General features: G+C 46.1%; 1 protein-coding gene across 6 annotated transcripts in view; it reads right to left on the bottom strand.

Annotated features, from left to right (window-relative positions):
* Positions 1–16473: 16473 nt before the first annotated feature.
* LOC123350278 overlaps positions 16474–23413 on the bottom strand; it is a 117786-nt gene continuing 110846 nt past the window's right edge. For all 6 annotated transcript variants that reach the window (XM_044988771.1, XM_044988775.1, XM_044988773.1 and 3 more), the window contains 3 exons: positions 21067–21087; positions 19918–19944; positions 16474–17150 (listed from right to left, as the gene is read on the bottom strand). In XM_044988771.1, the coding sequence (XP_044844706.1) occupies positions 16624–17150; positions 19918–19944; positions 21067–21087 (575 nt within the window). In that variant the 3' untranslated portion in view covers positions 16474–16623. The remainder of the gene's footprint in view (positions 17151–19917; positions 19945–21066; positions 21088–23413) is intronic.

The raw sequence follows: 23413 nt of genomic DNA, 5'->3' as shown, positions 1-23413 counted from the left end.
TTTTCCAGCTGTTTCTATTGATAAGTGAGTTCTTGCCAGACAGGATGCTATCAAACTAAGTTTCATTTTACATCTTCTAGGCTCTTTCCTTTCTCTTGAGGTGATAGATCAAATCACCTTCCTAACAGCCCCAGATTGCCTTATTTCAATGTGATTAGTTTGGAATGTGTGGATGTGACCATGCACTTCCCAGTTTATGGCTGGCCTCTGTTGACACCTATACAGACATAAGGGTTTTCCAGCTGTTTCTATTGATAAGTGAGTTCTTGCCAGACAGGATGCTATCAAACTAAGTTTTCTTTTACATCTTCTAGGCTCTTCTTTTTCTCTGGAGGTGAGAGGAATATCAGGACAGGATTGTATTCCTAACAGCCCAATAGCACCTTATTTCAATGTGACTAGTTTGGAATGTGAGGATGTGACCATACACTTCCCAGCTTATGGCTGCCTAACTACATCTTAGCTGATGGCCTTAGCCTGTCACAGTAAGGAAAGGCCATTCCACAGACAGTAATTTTAATTCTTTCTTTTATACCTCTATAACTAGCTAAGTGATAAGAATACACCTAAATTCTTAAAGTATAGGCCTTTGCAAACAGACCTGAATATCTATATCCTAACATGAGGGGTAAGTGACTGTCTGTAGTGTGTGTTTGTTTGTTTTTGGGGGTTACTTGCTGTGTGCTGAGCTTGTGTTTGTCAGTCTGTTTGGTTGGTTGTTTGTTTGAAGGACTGTGTACTCTGGCTGGCAGTTGGAGGCAATGAGCTTCAAAGGAAGGTTTGAAAGCTCGAAGCCTCTGGTAATTGGCTGAGCCTTAGTCGGTGGACGGGGCATTCACACAGGCCAGGGCTTTATAAAGCCGTGCACAAGCGACCAGGGATCTTTGCGAACAGGGGCTGCTAATAGGGAGTTTCACAAGGGAGTTCAGAAGGGAGCGGGAGTCCCTTGTCAGTCCTAACCCTTCCCCTGTAGTCCCCTTAAAACCTATAAACCAAACCACATTTCAAAACCTCTTTCTGTAAACCGCCCTTCCATTAACTAGGAGACAATGCAGGCAGAAGCCCAGCAGCAGGGTGGGGGCTATCCAGTTTATTGCACTGAGTGTTGCATGTATGATTACCTGTCCTGTGGGCGGTTGGCATATGTGTGCAGTCGGTGCAAGGAGTTCCTGGCCCTCAGGGACCATGTACGGACTTTGGAGGCCAGGGTGGCGAAACTGGAGAAGCTAAGAGAGGCAGAGAGCTATGTTGATGAGGCTTTCTGGGACACTGTAGATTTGTCCCACCTCCGCTCAGACAGCCCCTGCAATGTTGAGGAGGAAGAACGGCCCAGGAAAGCAGAGCAGTCAGTGGGAGCAGAGGGAAACCTTCCCGTAGTTGGGACCCTCCTTCCAGCTGGTGCTGGGGTTGCCTCTCACACTGAGGTTACCTCTCTGGGGGAGGGAACTCCAGTTTCTAGGAAATGGCAGGTGTTAGTAATGGGAGATTCAATCATTAGAAACATAGATAGCTGGGTTTGTGTTGACCGGGAGAACCATATGGTGACTTGCCTGCCTGGTGCAAAGGTTGCGGATCTCTCGAGGCATCTACACAGACTTATGTGTAGTGCTGGGGAGGAGCCGGTGGTCGTGGTACATGTAGGTACCAATGACATAGGGAAGGGTAGGAGAGATGTCCTGGAAGCCAAATTTAGGCTGCTAGGAAAGAGACTGAAATCTAGGACCTCTATGGTGGCATTCTCAGAAATGCTCCCAGTTCTACGCGCAGGGCCAGGTAGGCAGGCAGAGCTTCAGAGTCTCAATGCGTGGATGAAACGATGGTGTAGAGAGGAGGGGTTCACATTCATTAGGAACTGGGGAAACATCTGGGATGGGCGGAGCCTATACAGAAGAGATGGGCTCCACCTAAACCAAAAGTAGAACCAGACTGCTGGCACTAAACATTAAAAAGGTTGTAGAGCAGTTTTTAAACTAGAAGATGGGGGAAAGCCGACTGCTGCAGAGGAGCATGTGGATCTGACACAGACTTCTCTTAGGGGAGAGTCTGATGATAGAGAATCTCCAGGTTATAGTCAGGAACAGAGGATGGAAGAAGATAATGTAAGGGCCGGATCAGATGATAAACAGTCACATAAAAAAGAATCTGGCACATCAGAAAAGGGCAGACAAATAAACAGGGACAAGGTTTTAAAGTGCTTGTACACAAATGCTAGAAGTCTAAATAATAAGATGAGTGAACTAGAGTGCCTTGTGATAAAGGAGGATATTGATATAATCGGCATCACAGAAACCTGGTGGACTGAGAGCAATCAATGGGACACAATCATTCCGGGGTACAAAATATATCGGAAGGACAGAACAGGTCATGCAGGGGGAGGAGTGGCACTATATGTGAAAGAAAGTGTAGATTCAAATGAAGTAAAAATCTTAAGCGAATCCACATGTTCCATAGAATCTCTATGGATAGAAATTTCATGCTCTAATAAAAATATAACATTAGGGATCTATTATCGACCACCTGACCAGGACAGTAATAGTGATGACGAAATGCTAAGGGAAATTAGAGAGGCTATCAAATTAAGAACCCAATAATAGTGGGGGATTTCAATTATCCCCATATTCTCTGGGAACATTTCACTTCAGGACGAAATGCAGAGATAAAATTTCTCGATACTTTAAATGACTGCTTCATGGAGCAGCTGGTACGGGAACCCACAAGGGGAGAAGCAACTCTAGATTTAATCCTGAGTGGAGTGCAGGAGCTGGTCCTAGAGGTACCTATAGTAGGACCACTTGGAAATAGTGACCATAATACAATAGCATTCAACATCCCTGTGGTGAGAAGAACATCTCAACAGCCCAACACTGTGGCATTTAATTTCAAAACAGGGAGCTATACAAAAATGAGGGGGTTAGTTAAACAAAAGTTAAAAGGTACAGTGACTAAAGTGTACAAGTTGCATGGGCCCTTTTTAAAGAAACCATAATAGAGGCCCAACTTCAATGTATACCCCAAATTAAGAAACACAGTAAAAGAGCCACTGTGGCTTACCAACCATGTAAAAGAAGCAGTGAGAGATAAAAAGACTTCCTTTAAAAAGTGGAAGTCAAATCCTAGTGAGGCAAATAGAAAGGAGCACAAACACTGCCAACTTAAGTGCAAGAGTGTAATAAGAAAAGCCAAAGAGGAGTTTGAAGAACGGCTAGCCAAAAACTCCAAAGGTAATAACAAAATGTTTTTAAGTACATCAGAAGCAGGAAGCCTGCTAAACAACCAGTGGGGCCCCTTGACGACCGAAATACAAAAGGAGTGCTTAAAGACGATAAAGAAATTGCAGAGAAACTAAATGGATTCTTTGCTTCAGACTTCACGGCTGAGGATGTTAGGGAGATTCCCAATCCTGAGCTGGCTTTTGTAGGTGACAAATCTGAGGAACTGTCACAGATTGAAGTGTCACTAGAGGAGGTTTTGGAATTAATTGATAAACTCAACATTAACAAGTCACCGGGACCAGATGGCATTCACCCAAGAGTTCTGAAAGAACTCAAATGTGAAGTTGCGGAACTATTAACTAAGGTTTGTAACCTGTCCTTTAAATCGGCTTTGGTACCCAATGACTGGAAGTTAGCTAATGTAATGCCAATATTTAAACAGGGCTCTAGAGGTGATCCCGGCAATTACAGACCGGTAAGTCTAACGTCGGTACCGGGCAAATTAGTCGAAACAATAGTTAAGAATAAAATTGTCAGACACGTAGAAAAACATAAACTGTTGAGCAATAGTCAACATGGTTTCTGTAAAGGGAAATCGTGTCTTACTAATCTATTAGAGTTCTTTGAAGGGGTCAACAAACATGTGGACAAGGGGGATCCAGTGGACATAGTGTACTTAGATTTCCAGAAAGCCTTTGACAAGGTCCCTCACCAAAGGCTCTTACGTAAACTAAGCTGTCATGGGATAAAAGGAAAGGTCCTTTCATGGATTGAGAACTGGTTAAAAGACAGGGAACAAAGGGTAGGAATTAATGGTAAATTCTCAGAATGGAGAGGGGTAACTAGTGGTGTTCCCCAAGGGTCAGTTCTAGGACCAATCCTATTGAATTTATTCATAAATGATCTGGAGAAAGGGGTAAACTGTGAGGTGGCAAAGTTTGCAGATGATACTAAACTACTCAAGATAGTTAAGACCAAAGCAGATTGTGAAGAACTTCAAAAAGATCTCACAAAACTAAGTGATTGGGCAACAAAATGGCAAATGAAATTTAATGTGGATAAATGTAAAGTAATGCACATTGGAAAAAATAACCCCAACTATACATACAATATGATGGGGGCTAATTTAGCTACAACGAGTCAGGAAAAAGGTTTTGGAATCATCGTGGATAGTTGTCTGAAGATGTCCACGCAGTGTGCAGAGGCGGTCAAAAAAGCAAACAGAATATTAGGAATCATTAAAAAGGGGATAGACTGAGAATATATTCAGACTCAGACTCAATATATAAGACTGAGAATATATTATTGCCCTTATATAAATCCATGGTACGCCCACATTTCGAATACTGTGTACAGATGTGGTCTCCTCACCTCAAGAAAGATATTCTAGCACTAGAAAAGGTTCAGAAAAGGGCAAATAAAATGATTAGGGGTTTGGAGAGGGTCCCATACGAGGAAAGATTAAAGAGGCTAGGACTTTTCAGCTTGGAAAAGAGAAGACTAAGGGGGATATGATAGAGGTATATAAAATCATGAGTGATGTTGAGAAAGTGGATAAGGAAAAGTTATTTACTTATTCCCATAATACAAGAACTAGGGGTCACCAAATGAAATTAATAAGCAGCAGATTTAAAACAAATAAAGGAAGATCTTCTTCATGCAGCACACAGTCAACTTGTGGAACTCCTTACCTGAGGAGGTTGTGAAGGCTAGGACTATAACAATGTTTAAAAGGGAACTGGATAAATTCATGGTGGCTAAGTCCATAAATGGCTATTAGCCAAGATGAGTAAGAATGGTGTCCCTAGCCTCTGTCCGTCAGAGGATGGAGATGGATGGCAGGAGAGAGATCACTTGATCATTGCCTGTTAGGTTCACTCCCTCTGGGGTACGTGGCACTGGCCACTGTCAGTAGACAGATACTAGACTAGATGGACCTTTAGTCTGACCCGGTATGGCCGTTCTTATGTTCTTAGCTTGGCAGTTTTTATGCTCCGTTGTATTTACCTTGCTAGGATTTGACTTACACTTTTTAAAGGAAGTCTTTTTATCTCTCACTGCTTCTTTTACATGGTTGTTAAGCCATGGTGGCACTTTTCTAGTCCTTTTACTGTGTTTCTTAATTTGGGGTATACATTTCAGTTGGGCCCAAGCAATGGGAGTAGGGACATCAGCAAGAGTGAACATGGGTCTTCACTCACCTAATACCTTCCTCACTGTAGCTGGAAAAAGAGAAGCCATCATTTATTACGGCCTTTTAAACTCTTATTCAGTGTTTCCCCTGGTAACATACATTAACAATTACCCAGTAAATTATTTACATTCTGAAACATCTCTGATGACTTAAGAAAGAGGTAGAGAAATTGATAGCTCGATAGCTGGAAAAATTTACTAGTATTCCTACTAGTAAAATATTCCACTAGATACCTGATGAAAGTGGAAGTAAAATGGACACAATCACAGGCACACTTTATTCTTTATTGAAGTCAATATTTCCTGAAAAAATATTGGTGCATTTGACTTGCCCTAGTTTTTACTCAGTTCATTTCAATGGGATTTTGCCTGGGTCAGAACCTCAGGGTTTATGAAGTATCTGTTTCTGTCTTTGGACTATCTTTTACTATTTACCACTCCACATTTCTGATTCTATGTTAATGAACAAAAAACTTTCCCTTTCTTCTATATTGGTTCTGGTGTCCTTGTTCTTTTTGTCTCCTCTCTCCTCAGATGAAGTAGTAACCCAGATCTTGACAATTCTGTGTGTTACCACAGAACTTGACAGTACGGCAGTCAGTGATTTTGCATGGTCAAACACTGCTGGCTGAAACCCAGACATCACAGAGCTAGACATAAGGTTTAGGACTCTGAAAGACAAGGCTGTGCAGCTGTAAATTTTCAGTTTTGCTATCAAAATGGAAGACTGGGGAAAGAAGGGAATGTACTGAAGATAGGTGTGGACAGCCTTAAGTGCCCCAACCCCCTCTGACATCTAAGTTTTATTGCTGTGATGACTAGAAGTGCTTTGATGATAAGAGATGATGAACAGTTTGCTGAAACTAGGAGAATTGGAGACCCATTAGTCATTACTATGATGACCCACTAGGAGTCACTGTAGGTTCTGTGCTTTGTTTAAAATTAGCTATAAAAAATTAGGCAAAAGAATTTGCTTTGGAGGAGTCTGAGGAAACTTTTCTTTGGGCAAAGATCTGACAGATCTGATCTAAGTTCTCTAGCAGCTAGATGGAAGAAGGGGCTCCCTGGAAGCCTGACTGTTGGTTCCTCGAAACCATCTTATCTTTGGTAAATATAAAGGTTTAAGATACTCTGAATTTACTGCTACAGCATATGTGTGTGTGTTTGTGTGTGTGTGCATGAGTTCAAGACTTAACAAACAAGTACTTTTAGGCAAAAGCACCCTGGTTTGTTCCTCTTATTCATCAGATGGAGGAACTGTGTCTCTTCTTTGTATTGAACCTGCCTATTAATTTAAATGTGTGACCCGTATGTGGCGGGCCTGGCACCGCAGCACCCCTTTGTGACAGGGGTGGGATGTGGTATAGGCATCTCGCCACTCTCAAGTTCCTGTGCCCATCTCTCTGTGGGTGGCCAGTCGCGGCCTAATGGTCTTTCCACACAACAGTGTACCTTGCCCCAAGTACTCGCGTGGTGTGGCCCAATGGCCAGAGTCCACATAAAGCACTCTCTGCATAGGAGCAGTGCAGCCTAATGGCCAAAGTCTATAGAGTCCCCCTCGCAAGCGGGGTACTGTGGCCCCAGCGGCCGGAGTCCATACAATCCCTCTCACAAGTGAGGTATTGCAGCCTAGCAGCAGGCATCTAGATGATAACCCTCACAAGCGGGGTAGTGCTGCCTAGTGGCCGGAGTCTGTACAATCCACTTCACCAGTGGGGCAAAGTGGCCTAGCAGCCGGAGTCCATTCAATTCACTCCCCTATGTGGGAGCAGTGCAGCCTAATGGCCAGAGTCCATGCAAACCCCCTCGCAAGCAGGATAGTGCGGTCTAGCTGCCAGAATCCATACAGTGCCTTCACGGTTTGGAGGTGAGGTGGTAGGGGGGCCAAGGCCTGCCCTCTCCATAGGGTCCCGACCCACGGCCCTGGTAGTGGCAAGCTCCCCTTGCCACCTGCTCAGCGGGGATCTGCCCACAACACGCTGAGTGCCTATACATCGCTAACGCTGTTTGCCTCTAAAGATCCCCTGCATCACTTCCTACCATAAATGCCAGGTTCTCTGCTGCGGGGGGTCCTCTGGTCTGTTCTCCTACTGTGATGTCTTCCATCGGGGCATCAGGAAGTGTCCCAGCTTGGCTGGCCTCCGAATCCTGGCACGCAGGCTCACCCTCCTCAGGAGCTAGCAGCATGTGTCCTTCTCCTCCGGTGGTCAGCCCAGACTGAGCTGCTCTGCAGGCTTTTATACCTGTTCTCCACTTGGAGCATGTCCAGCAGAGCTTCCGGGGCAAGGGCGGATCTAGCAATTTTGCCGCCCCAAGCACGGCAGCATGCCGTGGGGGGCGCTCTGGCAGTTGCCGGTCCCGCGGCTCTGGTGGACCTCCCGCAGACGTGCCTGCGGAGGGTCCGCTGGTCCCGCAGCTCCGGTGGAGCATCCACAGGCACGCCTGTGGGAGGTCCACCGGAGCTGCGGACCAGCGGACCCTCTCCAGGCACACCTGTGGGAGGTCCACCGGAGCTGCCTGCCGCTCTCCCAGCGAACGGCAGAGCGCCCCCCCGCAGCATGCCGCCCCAAGCACACGCTTGGCGTACTGGGGCCTGGAGCTGGCCCTGTTCCGGGGCATGGCTTCCTCTGCTAGGAAAGAATGGTTAACCCCTGCGGTACCAGTGTGGGGCCACTCTGCTCCATCACACTCTACCTTTTTCATTGTGAAAGCAAGTCATGTGGTCTATTATCTCTTCTCTTGTGCGATTCTGAAATATTCTCCTTTGATCATAAGTCTGTCTTGCTTAATACATTGCAATAAAACTGTGGACAACCATTATTATTAATAATATTTTATTATTACTTATTTGTATTATCATAACATCTAGGAGCCTCAGTAATAGCACTTTCTAGGTGTTGTATATTATTTATTAGGTGAGTTACAGTAGCACCTAGGATCTACATGCATAACCCAAGAACCCATAGTGTTAGGTGCTCTACATTATTTATAAGGTGTATTATGATAGTACCTAGGAGCCCCAGTTATGGAGCAGGATCCCATTGTGCTAGGTGCTGTACAAACACAGAACAAAAAGACAGCCCTTGCCTCAAGGGGATTGCAATTCAAGTAGGACTACAGATGTTACTATTCTACACATCATGGCCACTTGGACCTTAGTGATGACAGCACAGATGGAATCCAGATCTCTCCTATTTCTATAACACAGGCACCTACTGCTTCAGCTAAACAAATGTCTTCAATAGCTATAAGATGTATAGGGCTTGTGAAATGCAGTTGAACAGTTCTGATTCAATCCAGCAGAATGCACTGGTGATACACACACTTGCAAAATCATTAAAATAGTCTGTCTCTGTCTTCCTTAGGATTACAGCCTAAAGGCTAAGTGTAATGAGATCTTTATATGTATACAGATTAAGGTATATAATGATAGTATGTGCACTAACCATAGTGCTGAAATTACCAACATTAGTGCTTGTGAGTTTTATTTTTATTTTGTTCACTTGGTAATCACTGAACACCACAGGGCTTTCCCTGAAACTGCACAGGCGAAAGGAGCAGTACGTGGCGCCGCTGGGTGGTCCCATGTTGGCAGCTCCCCTTCATGATGGGAGCTCTGGGATGCACTGTGCCTCTGGAAGATTAAGCCTGACGTAAACCTCTTAGTTAAAGACACATAAAGCAATTCCAGAATAGAGATTCACTCCAGGATTTATTCACTCATTGAGCGCAGTTTTTAAAGCAGTTGTGATGTGTAATATTATACTGGCAATCCACATCCTTCTGGTTAGTTGTGTGATTTTTTTCCTTTAGGTATTTATGTGTGTGTGTGCACATTATACAGCACATAGGGTTTGGTTCTGTAAGATGCTGAGCACTCTGACCAGATCCAATAAAGCAGCTGCAGTCAATTGAGCTATTCATAAAAAACAGGAGTACTTGTGGCACCTTAAAGACTAACAAATTTATTGTAGCATGAGCTTTCGTGAGCTAAAGCTCACTTTAGCTCACGAAAGCTCATGCTACAATAAATTTGTTAGTCTTTAAGGTGCCACAAGTACTCCTGTTTTTTTTGCGGATACAGACTAACACGGCTGCTACTCTGAAACCTGAGCTATTCATGTTCTTCAGTGCTTTGCAGGGCCAGAGAGTTCGGCACTTTTTAGGATTGGATCCTTCGTACTTTTCATAATGATTTGTCCATAGCAACACTTAGACAGAATCCTGCTTCTCTTTATTAAAGGAGTGGAAGCAACTGAGTAGCACATCCAGGATCCATCCAGCCACAGCAGGGCAGACGAGTCAGAGTGACGCACAGCCACTATGCTCCATATTGCTCCTTATTTCAGCTCACAAAGGAGCAGCTTGTAGCTCACTTCCAGAAATTGTTTCCTCCTGGCCCCAAGCCAGCTGACATCTCTTCCTTAGAACAAAGACGCAGCGGCAGAGACCTTAGCCTGGTCTAGGACTGTAACGAAGTCCGTTCTCAGAGTGGGTGATACAAGGACAAGTTCCATAACTTGGAAATCTGACCGCTGCCCTTTCACTTTCCCTGCAGTAACTGATGTGTCAACGTGCAGCAGAGCTCTCTCCACTGCGTACACTCCAATCCTCAGGACTTTACTCAAGCTTTAATCAGGCTAAACTGCCACTGAAGTCAGGAACAGCTTGTTTGAGTAATGACCTTGGGATTTCCCCCATTGAAGGGCAGGATCAAGCCCAATGGGACAAACCCCAAGACGTGCTGGGTGCCAGCAACTCCCAATAAAGTCATTTGGCTGAATCCATAGGCCTTTGGTTTTTATTCTGTCCTTCTGAGGCAAATTACTACTGACTCCCTGAGTAAGGATTCAGTCAATTAGTGAATGAGGCCCTCAGATTTGGCCTGATGAAAAGTGCAGGGTCCAATGGACATCAAGATCCAGGTCCTGAATCAGAAAACTTAGTTTGTGTGTTGATAAAGGCATCTCAACAAGGGCTAAGATGTTAATTAGTACTTTAGCTGAAATCCTGGTCCCACTGAAGTCTGTTGGCCTGGCATAAAACAATGGAAGGAGACGCATAAGGAAATAGGTTAATAAAGGACAAAGCATACACTCACATGTGGTCTTGTGAATAACATGTATGTAACCATTCTGCCTGTCTGAGTTGGCAGCAACAAGGGCCGGGTTCAGTATCCAGGGGTTCCGTTTCAATAACACAATGCAAAACCGGCTCAAGCCCCCACCCAGTGACCTGGGACAATTACATACCACCACCCCCCGGGTGCCTCTAGGAGGCAATACTTCCCCTCTCGCAAGCACAGAGTCTGAGTGTAGCAAAATCCTTTTAATAAAGAAGGGAAACAGTGTGGCAGTATGTCGGGGAAACACCACAAAGAGGATTCATAACACAAACCATGAGCAAAAGACAACCCCTGCACCCCCCATGTAAGTTTGGCAGTATCTTTTTCCCCTCAGGGTCTTACGTCCAGCAACCCAAAAAATCACCCAATGTCCCAAAAGTCTCTTGAGTCCAATAACCCAAAAATCACCTCCACCAGCTTTCCCACGAGCCGCACCAGTCCTCCCGCAAACTGCTCTGCTAGCTGCTCCTCAATAAATCTTCAGGCCCCCCACAGCAATCAGTGATTTCAGCTCTTAGTAATTTTAGCTCTTTAGTGATTTCAGCTTGTAGTAGGGTAGCCTCAGTGCTGGTGCACCATCGGCCCAAAGTGAATTCAGCTCAGCAACCTGTAACTAGACTCCTAATAGAATCAAAATTAGCTCTGATATTCTACAGTAGAGAGAGAAGGAGGAGCACTTGGTATTTCAGGCCTTCAAAAGGGGCCCTTACCATCAGGTACAAATACCTGTTCCCAGCCCCTCTCAATTCACTGGGTTTTGGCGTGGCCGCCCAGAGGATTCAGGGGGCCTGGGGCAAAGCAATTTTTGGGGCCCCTTCCCATAAAAAAACTTGCAATAATATACAATACTGTATTCTCATGGGGGCCCCTGTGGGGCCTAGCGCAAATTGCCCCACTTGCTCCCCCTCCATGGGTGACCCTGGGGAAAAATAAGCCTTTTGCATCTCGGCACAAACCCAGTTCTCAGCATCAGCTAGTGCTAAAAGGCACTAAAGCTCATTAAAAGGGTTGGACATATATTTTCCGTCAAAACTTTTTCTGGATTGAAAACTAGGGGTTTTTAAAAAGCAGAAAAATATCATGGACAATGTCTGCTTTCCATCAAAATTTGTTGTGGTTTAATTGAAAAGCTGAAATTAGTCTGCCAAAACCTGAACATGGTTTGAGGTTTCAGAAGTGTGTGGCCAAATATTTGCTGCTTGCTGTGTTTGATTGTTTAAAGAAACAATAAAAAAATTCTGCTGAAAACAAATCCAAAACTTTTGAACCACCTCAGCTTGTAACCAAATGCCTGACCCCATCCAGTCAGAGATTTTTCCAGGTTTCTGATACTCTGCTGGCTTCCTTGACTCATATCTGTCTCCATAACTTTGGGTTCATTTAGGTTAGAACATAAGAATGGCCGTACTGGGTCAAACAAAAGGTCCATCCAGCCCTGTATCCTGTCTACCGACAATGGCCAATGCCAAGTGTCCCAGAGGGAGTAAACATAACAGGTAATGATCAAATGATCTCTCTCCTGTGATCCGTCTCCACCCTCTGACAAACAGAGGCTAGGGACACCATTCCTTACCCATCCTGGCTAATAGCCATTAATAGACTTAACCTCCATACATTTATCTGTTTCCTAGATACTGGCTCCATGGGGTCCCTCACAAACTGGAGATGGTTACTGTGGGTTTGTCTTTAGTATAGCTTATGTACATACTCCACGAACTGAGCATTTGAGCTTGTTCCAGAATCTGGAATGAGCCTAGGTTGTGAAAACTGAAATGCTCAAAATAGCACATGCATGTGAATGGACACAGGGTGCTAAAATTAAATTAACCCAGGGGTTCTCAATCTGGGGGTCAGGACCCCTCAGGGGGTCACAAAGTTATTAGTGGGAGTTGCGAACTGTCAGCCTCCACCTCAAACCCCGCTTTGCCTCCAGCATTTATAATAGTGTTAAATATATAAAAAAGTGTTTTTAATTTATAAGGGGGGGGTCGCACGCAGAGCTTTGCTATGTGAAAGGGGTCACCAGGACAAAAGTTTGAGAACCACTGAATTAACCCCTCTGGATCCTCCGGGAATGCACGGGGCGGGGGGGTTCTCCCTTGGTAGGGTTGGGAAGGATATTCTCATGTGATTCCTCCCCCAATGGCTAATTTTAAATTAAGCTACCCTCCTCTGACATGAATCTCCCTATGGAACTGAAATTAAATATAGACTATAATTTAGCATTTCAGACGTGAAAGGGATGGTAGCCCTAACGGAAAAGCTAACAGCTTGGCTCTTCTGCAAGCCCCAAACTGCTGAATGAGCTTTAGGGTAGGGAAGGCTGTGCCTCCCAAACAGCCTGGCCCTGCCCCCTATCTGACCCCCAACCGGCTTCCTGCCCCCTGACTGCCCACCCCCCCTCAGAATCCCCGACCCATACTGCTCCTTGTCCCCTCACTGTCCCCCAGAGACCCCACCCAATCACCACCCTGGGACCCCACCCCTGCTCCCTGTCCCCTGACTGCCCCAACCCCTATCCACCCCCTGCTGAGTCCTGACAGACCCCCGGAACGCCCACGATCCAACCCCCGTTCCTGATCATCCCCCCAACCTCTGCCCCCTCCCTGTTCCCTGACTGTCCCTGGGACTCCCTGCCCCTTAGCCAACCCCCCCGGCCCTGGCCCCTTACCCCTGGCTCCCCCCTCTCCTGGAGCCTCAGTGCATCCAGGAGCTTCTGGACAGCTGCAGCGTGGCTCCAGCAGGGTCACTGAGCCCCTCCCCGCTCAGAGCTGCATGGTCAGGGGGCAGGGCTGCGAGCTCCATGCTGAAGGGAGGGAGCTGAGCTCAGTCTGGAGCTCCCAGCCCCACCTCCTCACCACACGGCTCTGAGCAGGCCGGCGCTCAGGAGCCCCACAGGAGACACATGGCTGCAGCTGTCCAGGGGAGCTTCTGGATGAGCTGAGGCTCTGGGAGAGGGGCGGAGACGGGGTTGGGTCACGCTGGGGCCGGGGAGGTAGCCTCAGCCCTTCTTGTGGGGGCCCCTGCAGAGCCTGGGACAAATTGCCCCACTTGCCCACCCGGGCGGCCATGGGTTTTGGAACCCATGTCCCTTGTCTAGAGAATGCTACTTTGTTGAAAGTGAGTCACTCTGTCATTAAACAGTTTAATTGTCCTTGATTCACATAATCAGGGTAACAACACTTTATTCTTCCTGCCCCAATAACAGAAACTCAGGATCCCACAGCAGCCAAAGTGACCAGTACAGCTGATGGCCATTGTTGTCTCTCATTTATGTCCAGGCGCCCCGGCCAACCTCACCGAGGTCAGCTAAAAGAGCACCCAGGAGACGACGATGACGGCTACCAGTCATAATGCACGTCGTACGGTGACAGTGAGCTGAGCGGGCTCCATGCTTGCCGTGGTATGTCATCTGCACAGGTAACCCAGGAAAAAAGGCGAGAAACGATTTATTGTCATTGCTTTCACCGGGGGAGGGGGGAAGATACACAATTGACTGTATAAAATTAATTTCTAAAAAATCGACTTCTATAAATTTGACCTAATTTTGTAGTGTAGACATACCCACAGTGTGTGTGTGAGAAAGACTGTGTGTGAGTTTGCATGTGTGAGAGAGAGACAGAGGCAATGTGTGAGAGACACAAAGACAGAGTGTGTGTGTGCTGGCTGCTGGGGAACTGCATGAGCACAGTGGCACTCACCAGTCTGAAGGCTCTTTCAGACCACAGCAGCTACCAGCAGCTCCATCTAACTCCAAAGCCCTGCCACCTTCCTTCCCCTGCTCTGCACAGCCAGCGGAAGGGTCCTGGGAGCAGCTGGCCAGGGGCTCCAAGGAAGAGGGCAGGAGCAGTGCAGCAGCAGAGCGAGAGGCACCTAAGCACAAATTGCCTGATGTGCGCGGCTCTGCTAATCAAAGTGTGCGGGACTTGATTGACTCTTGTGCGGCCATGCAGGCCTGCAGCTTGGCGGGAACACTGATAACAACTCTCTGAAAATGAATAATAAAAGCATCCATTTTAGCACTAACAGAGGCTGAGAGGGGTTAATGCAGCACTGACCTTGATTTGTTTGTAGAAATCACCAAATATCTTTAGGACAACATCCTCCCACTGTTTGAACAAAGGTTAGACACAAGGAAGCAGAGGCAGAGCGGTACTGGGATGGAGCATCCCACCCAGCAGAGACAGGCGCTGCGATTCTGTGACATCTTTTGTGAAAGTGATGAAGAGTTTAGGGATGAGGAAGATCATAATTAGCTCCAAGGCTGCAGCTGCTAACACTGCCTTTCAGAGGAAAAAATACACCCTGTGAATCTGGGAGCCAGCCCCATGTAGATGGGATTAAGGCTAGAAAAAAGAGGGTAATCTGGGAGCAAATGCATAGGAAACCCCAGGAATCTGTGATCAAATAATGGGGAAAAGTGAAGCCATCCCTAGTCCTGCTTTAAATTGGGCCAGAATTCCTAGTACACTCAGGCTGCCTCACACTGCACCAATGTCCCAAAGCAGCTGTAATGAACTAGCCAGTTAAACTGGGTGCACAGCTGTTCATCATCACAGAATGGTGCAAAGCAACCAAACAGTACTGGTGAATCTGCCCCGTGGTACTTCAGTTTTGGGAGGTGTTTTATGGGAGCCCTTTACATCGCTGAGCTGTGTTTGGGCTCTTTTAAGATGTTAGTTTCTTTGTACCTTGCTTGTGAAAAGAAACCCACTAACTTAGATCAGCTTTTTTCAAGTGTGTAACCCCATAAACCCAATGGGTTTGTACAAGAGGCACTAAGGGCTGGTCTACACTGGGAATTTACATTGGCATAGCTAGGTCTCTCAAAATCCACACCCCTGGGAGACGTGGCTTCACTGACCTAACCACCCTCAGTGTAGCCAGTGCTATGTCAATGGAAGAATTCTTCCCTCAACGTAGCGACTGCCTCTTGGGGAGGAGCATTATCTACGATGCCAATGGGAGAACCCCTCCTGTCAGCAAGGTAGTCTACTCTGTAGCACTACAGCAGCACCACTTCAGCCTTGCAGCTGCACTGTTTCAAAATGTAGACATGCCCTAAAGATGTGAATTAAAAGTGGATTAGCTAAACTGCATTAAACCCCTGTGTGGACACTCTTGTTAAGGGTACATCTGCATTTAAAACACTGGCAGGTGGGAGCTATGTCTGTGGGAAAAGCTTTCCCATCAACATAGTATTATCTAAAAAGGGATGTTAAGATCATTATAACTACCTGGCTCCAGGGTACGGAATTTTCACACCCGTGTGACATAGTTGGACAGACATAGGTCTGTTGTGTAGACCAGACCACAGAATTAAATCAGTTTAGCTTAATTCACTTTGAGTGAATTCCCAGAAGAATTCTATCTTGGTGGGAAGTGTCAGGAAGATTGGATAACTTTACCGGGGAGGTGGGTGTATAAAAATTGTGTCTATAGGGGAAATCTATCTTCAGTCTAAATTTTGTTCCAGCCACTGCAACTTCATAATACAGCATGATATCATCCCAAAATATGGTTATTAGTGAAATATTCATGTTATCTATCTTTTATTATAGAGGAAAATGCTGAAATTAGCAATGAAATTCTTGTTATTTTGCCACTGAGGTGAAGCTATTAATAACAAGAGGGGCAAGGGATAGCTCAGTGGTTTAAGCATTGGCCTGTTAAACCCAAGGTTATGAGTTCAATCCTAGAGGGAGCCACTTAGGGATCTGGGGCAAAAAATCAGTACTTGATCCTGCTAGTGAAGGCAGGGGGCTGGACTCAATGACCTTTCAAGGTCCCTTCCAGTTCTAGGCAATAGGTACAGCTCCAGTTATTATTATAGAGAGGATGGATGGTGTTTTCTTGTTTTTAACATCTGCATCACATTTCCCCAAAACACTCTGCTTGTCAAATATTGTATTAGACAAAAGTGACAAGCAAAAAATAAATAAGAAATGAAAACATTTTATTGCAAAACATGTAATGAAGACAGCATGACAATGTACATTTTAAAAAAACAGATTTTTTTACATCAAAATACATTAATGAAAACCTTGATTTCAGTTACACCAGTATAAAATCAGCATCAGAGTCATGTTATATTTATTCCTCTTTAGTTGAACAAAGTCTTATTGTTGTTTCTTTGTGTGAATTTTTAAAGAATGGATAAACCTCTCCTGAGAATGAACAATCATTAAATGTGAACAACACAGACATGTCAGTTACATTGAAAAAAGTCACCCGCCCTTCTTGGTAACTAAGGTAAACTCCAATTTTCTTGGGCTTTTTCTGCACTACGACCAGGGTCCATGGGTCTGTTTTTGCCCAATAATCTCTCCCACTCAGACCCAGAGCCCAGAATCCCTCTCTAGGGGACAAGGTCAGTTTTCCTTTTCTCTGTATTGACTTTCTGGCCACTCCCAGATCCCAGTCATTGCTGCTCACAACCTCCACCTCCCAGTAGTGCTTTCCAGAGGAGAATCCTTCAGAGCCCAGCACACAGACAGTCGAATCGAACCTCTCTGGATCTGATGGAACTTTTTGAGGTTGGGCTTCATGTGTAAAACTCTTCTTATCCCCAGAAATGGAGAGGTTGGGGTGGGCCGTGACTCCATGAAGAGTGATGTCATCTGCAAAAAGAGAGTTTTCTTTTTGAGAACCACTCCTATAATGCCAGTATAAACTGGAATAGGAGTGAAATATACACTATGAGCCTTCTCCTGCCGCCTCTCCTCATGCAAAGCTCCCACTGATTTCAATGGGAGCTTTGCCTGAGTAAGGATTGCAGGACTTGACCAGCGCTGCACACTTGCCAATTCAGTGTTGCATTGAACGATGTCGGAAATGAGAGTTGTGTGATGAAAAATGAAAATGATCCAGAATTGTTTATCACATTAGTACTCAAATTGGGCCAGATTCTGAGCTCAGTTATACAGGTGTGGATCCAGAGTAACTTCACTTAAACTAATGGCCAGTAAAGTGCACCATTACCATCATAACTGAGAGCTAAATCAGGCCACTATGTGTTCAGCATTATGGGATGTTTTGTGTGGGACGAATGGCAAAAATATGTTTCCTATGACAGCTATCTATGATGAGAAAGTTCATCATAAAACACAGAATTGGATTATGAAGATCTCAAACACTAGTCATGTTAACATACCCCTATTACCATCATTGTAAATAAATATGATGAATATAAAAAAATAAAGCATTATAATTGTTCAATAAACTAAACTTTTACCTAATAATTCTAGGTTCTGTTCCCATCTCTGCTGCTGTGTGACATTGGTCAGGTTACATAAGCTCTCTGATAGTTGGTTTACTCCTCAGTAAGCTCAGTACGGTGCTAATCTCATCAGGAGTTTTATATTTGTTTGTAAAAAGCTCTGAGATTGCGCTTGGCGTGCTGGGGCCTGGAGCTGCCCCTGGAACCCAGTGGAGTGGATGGGCCCAGGTTCCTCTACCTACTCCAGCCAAGGAATTTGGAGAAGAAGGCTCCAAAACATGGAAATCTAGGGCTCTCTACCCCACTAGAGTCAAGGAACTGGTCAGCAGAAAACTGCTGTAACAAGCAAATTATTATCTGCACTATCTTCACTGTGAGATCATCATCACTGTGTCATTCCTCACCTCAGCATCACTTTAATTTTCTCTCACTATAATTATTATAATCAGCAACATCACAGTCAGTCTCCGTTATCACCAGAGCCAGAGATCCCACTACTGTCTTCATCATGGTGCCCTCATAAACCTCATCGACTCGCTCCTGACCATGCCTGTCACCACTGCAGTCCCCTTCGTGGTCCCACCACCACTGCATTATGATTCTCATCACAGTCGCCATTCCTGCCACCAAATCATCTGTGCCTTCACTGTGGCCAAAATCCCAAAGTTCTTCCGTAGGCACTTCTGAAAACCCTGCTCCAAGTAAGCACTGAGGCCCAGCTCCTCAAAGGTATTTAGGTGCCTAACTCCCATTTGGATCATAAATTTGGATGAGCTGGGTCGAAGTGACTTGGGAGCGCAGGTCTGTTAGAGGGTAGCTGGCCCTCTGAAGGGGTCAGGGGCCCAGCCTTCCGCTGACAGGCTCCACAAGGGGACAGGAGGAAGCTCAAGTTCACCTGGGAGTAGTTACCTCAGTGAGTAACTGGGGGAAGGGAATTAGGCGGGGAAAAACTGGGTATTGAGAAAAGGTTAAGGGCCTCAGTGAGTGAGGAGCTCGTGGGGAGAAAGGCAGCAGCCAGAGAGGCAGAGGGATTGCAGAGAGAGGATCCCTCCAGCACACTGGGGAGAAGCTGCTTGAGAAGCCAACATGCCAAAGAGAGATGCAGAGCAAGAGGCTGGGGAAATCTCCAGAGCAGGAGCAGTAGGAGGCAGCTCAGGAAGCCATAAGGGAGAGACAAGAACTGGTTCTGGCTGTTTCAAACAAGGACCCTGAGATGGAACCATGGGCGGTTCTAGACATTTTGCAGCCCCAAGCACAGCAGCATGCCACGAGGGGCGCTCTGCCGGTCGCCGGGAGGGCAGCAGGCAGGCAGCCTTCAGTGGCATGCCTGCGGAGGGTCCACTGGTCCCGCGGCTTTGGTGGAGCCGTGGGACTAGCGGGACCAGCCTGCCTGCCGCCCTCCCAGCAACCATCAGAGCTCCCCCTGCAGCATGCCGCCCCAAGCACGCGCTTGGCGTGCTGGGGCCTGGAGCCGCCCCTGGATGGAACCCAGTGAACTGGATGGGCTCAGGTTCCCCTACCTACTCCAGCCAAGGAGTTTTTGAGGAGAAAACTCCAAAACATGGAGATCTAGGGCTCTCTACCCCACTAGAGTCAAGGAACTTCCAATTCCCCATGATCCTGAAGGGGACTGAGACTATTAAGGACCCAACGAAAGGGCTAGAGAATGAACTTGACAAATACACAATTGAGGGTGGAGGCATAAGGGGGATGGAGTCAGGTGGTGAATCTCTCCATCCTGCCACAGTGGGGTGTTAACAGATATAGGCCCCATATACAAGGCCCCATTGAGTTGCAATGATATTTGTGCTCTGCAATCACTTAGATTTTTTGAATATCGCACCATCAGTCATCACTCAGGAAAATCTCTCACTGGAGACTGATTCTTAACTAATTCATCAGTAACTCCATGCAGGTCAGTGGAGTTACAAAGGTGTAAAATTGATGTAAATAAAGTCAGAATTAGGCCTTGAAATTAGTTTAGGCGTTGGGAAGGACCTTTAGGAGCTGTGTCTCTGATAAGAACAGGTGGTGTTTCTTGTTTGATTATAGCATCAAACCTGCTGATTTCCTTAATAATGGAATAGATTCTAATGTATTGAGGTTCTCACGCTGCATCTATCACCATAGTATCAGCACCTCTATCCATGTACTCTGTATTCTCTTACCTGAATTGTTCCGAGCCCTTCTCCATTCTGAAATGAAAGTAAGAAAGCAACAGACATTGAATTAAGAGAGGCACTGACTGAAAATTTCCTCTCTCCAGCAGCAGGGAAGTTCCAGACTGAGGGCATTTGAGGATGCCAGACGCATTAGGGGGTGATTCCTTTTGCAAGAATTAATATAGACAAAAATGGCACTTGAATTGTCATTCTCTCTCTTTCTCTCTCTCTCTCTCTGTCACTCACACACACGTGGGCTGTTCTGAGCTAAGATTAGAAACCAGGGCAGGGGTCATGCTCTGGCTAAGATCTGCTCTGTCAGTTCTGCACCTCCAGCCAATGCGTCACCTCCCCATGTTACCTGATCTCTCTGGCTTTGATCTAACTCCCTCTTACAGTTCCCCTCTCACTTGAACAAAAAATGAACCTTCCCATTAACACACACAGTGTTTCCAACCACCAGGGGCTGTATTCACAGCAACCCAGCTTCTACTAGGCAGGACATAGAAGGACAATTCCCTCCAATGTGTGTCTACATTGCAGCGGGGAGGCGTAATACCCAGCATGGGTAGACAAACACGGTCCAGCACTGTTTGAGCTAGTGCACTAACAATAACATTGTGACCACACTGACTAGGGTTAGCTGCATGAGTTCAGGCCACCTGACCTCTGGGTACATGTTCAGACAGCTAGTCTCTCTGCACTTACACTGCTATTTTTAGTATGCTAGCTCGAGGAGAGCTGGCAGGTGTCTGTCTGCTTGCACTGGGAATTACACACCCCAGCTGCTGTGCAGACATACTCTAAATCAGTGACACTCCAGCTGTGGCTACTGAGGTGTTTTACACCCCATATGTGGCTGTCAAGGAGACAGTGGGTCTGTCCCACTCCTCAGGCTGAGACAGACAACAGGGATCAGGCCACATCTCCCATGCTGCCTGGTATGTGTGAGCAGTGTGGGGAGCTGCTATGTGTCTGCCTGGAGCTGCTGTATCCCTGCTATGGATGAGGAAGAACATGGACTGTCAGGATCCCCTTCTCCATCAGGAGCAGCCAGGGAGATAGAAGAGAGACACGAGAAATGGCCCATCTCTCCAAATACCCAAGCAATGAGAGTGGGGACACCAGCAAGGGTGTACATAGGTCTTCACTCACCTAATTCCTTCTTCATTTCATCTGGAAAAAAAATATTACAGCCTTTTAAACTCTTGTTCCGTATTTCCCTTGGTACCATGCATCAAAGATCACCCAGTAAATGAATTAAATTGTTCAAAATCCATGATGACTTAAAATTAAAAAGAGCTAGAGAAATTTATAGCCAGACAGCTGGAAGAATTTACTGTGATGATGGTTTATGGTTTGGATGATTAATCTCACAGATATTTATGTCGAATGGGGGAAAAGTGTGGAGCTCAAGGGGCTTTGAGATTCAGGTAAGGGACTGCAGATCTGCAGAGCTATCTGACCCCTTCTTCCACATAGAGAGAGAGTAATCTTGGGTGCTCTGCAGAGGATATGGGTGCCCCATTTTTTTTATAGACTAATAGAATATCAGGGTTGGAAGGGACCTCAGGAGGTCATCTAGTCCAACCCCACACTCAAAGCAGGACCAATCCCCAACTAAATCATCCCAGCCAGGGCTTTGTCAAGCCTGACCTTAAAAACCTCAAAGGAAGGAGAATCCACCCCCTCCCTAGGTAACCCATTCCAGTGCTTCACCACCCTCCTAGTGAAAAAGTTTTTCCTAATATTCAACCTAAACGTCTTCCTATCCCTCTGCTGAAGATATTCTCTGTTTCATCACCCATACCAAGGGGGTTGATGGCATCCACGTTCGCCCCAATGCTGAAGAAGTTGAAGGGCCTGGAATAGCAGATGGCATCAATAGTCCTGCTGATTCCTGAGATGTGCTGAGGTTGGCATGACAAACAAAACAAGTCCATTGCTGCCACACCTGTGTCTGTAGGTACTGGATTTCACAGCCATCCCTAGATGGATCTAGAGTCAACAGTACGGTACAGGAAAACTCCCGTCCCAGTACAACCCTGGTTACCATCTGGACATCTCAAGGCTGTCTTTGAGAAGGAAGATGATGAACCCTTCCTTTTCCCCAATCTGTCTTATGGGTTCTCTTTCAAGGCGGTTCCGGAGACATAGAGCAACTTCCCTCTTTGAGCGAGAATCAGAGTCCCAGGATCTGTCCTCTGACACTTCAGGAGTGGAAGGCAGCTGAGGGTGGTTAGACCCACAGGCAGTGGAGGGTATTGATACTGAGACTGGCCTTATGGCTTGCTCCACCAACTGCTGCTTCGGATAAAGTTTCCTTGACATCTGTGTTCTCTTTTTAAAAGAACAACAACTCTCTGAAATGTGACCCACCCCAGGGTGAAGCAAACAGCAAGTGTGTAAGTCACTGATGTAGACAGAGGCCCCCACATGACCGGCAATGCTGAAGCCCTTGTTGCTGGGCAACACAAAACATTAAAAATGACTAACCGTAAAAACTACACTAAATCTAATTAGACTTTAGGTTCTACCACGAACAACTATTTAAAACTATTTTGAAGGTGAAAAACTCAGCAAAACAGCATTATGTAGAGCGAAAAAACAAAGAGAAAATGTGCACGGGGAACTCCAACGATGGCCCCTGGCATCAAGAAGGAACTGAGGGGGGTCAGGGCAGTGCTGCCCATATATAGCCTCTGTTGGGACCAAAAGAAGGTGTTAAACACATGCGCTGCAGTGACGGGTACTGCTAGGGGAAAAATCTCCAGCCTCAATGCACTGAGCACAAACACACCTGAGTGGAATATACGTCTGCAACCACCCCAAATAGAACTGACAGTTACAAAACTAAAGATTCTGTGAACCGGATTGTGTTTTATGGGGACTCTCTCTTTTGGTGAAGGAGAAAATGTGCATTATCCTCACACACATCCAGCTCAGTCACCAGCTCACTCTTTCTCTACATAAAATTCCATGGATCTGAAGAAGGAGCTTTGAACACCAAGAAAAGGAGCAACAGAAGAGCAGAGCATGTTGAACCCTCCTTCCATGTAGGGGGAAGGGTCACAACTCCCCCCCCCCCATGCACTTTTGTTCTGGCACAGAAGATCCTGTAAGACACTCTTAGGAGGGAGAGAGTCTGAAAATGTTGCATAAAAGAAATTGCACCAATTTGCATGCTATAGCATTAGAGAGACCACCTGCCAGTGGAAAATACTCTACAGCCCTGAATCTCAACTTCAAAACGTACCCACCTTCCTCTCACTGCAAAAGCAGAATGATCCTGATTAGTGCAGGCTGGAGAGCCCTGGAGCCCTGGGCTTCCCACGACCGAGTCCCACAAGCACTGGAACTTTGAGCAGGGGGTTGGACTAGATGACCTCCTGAGATCTTTTCCAGTCCTGATCTTTTATGATTCATGACAAGCACCTTTTGACTTCAGTGGGAGCAAGATTGAGTTCAGACTGTTTATTGAAAACACCCCTCTGGAGCTCAT

Source organism: Mauremys mutica, chromosome 15, assembly GCF_020497125.1.
Source record: "Mauremys mutica isolate MM-2020 ecotype Southern chromosome 15, ASM2049712v1, whole genome shotgun sequence".
Classification (NCBI taxonomy): Eukaryota; Metazoa; Chordata; order Testudines; family Geoemydidae; genus Mauremys; species Mauremys mutica.
This window is presented reverse-complemented; position numbering and strand designations above follow the sequence as displayed.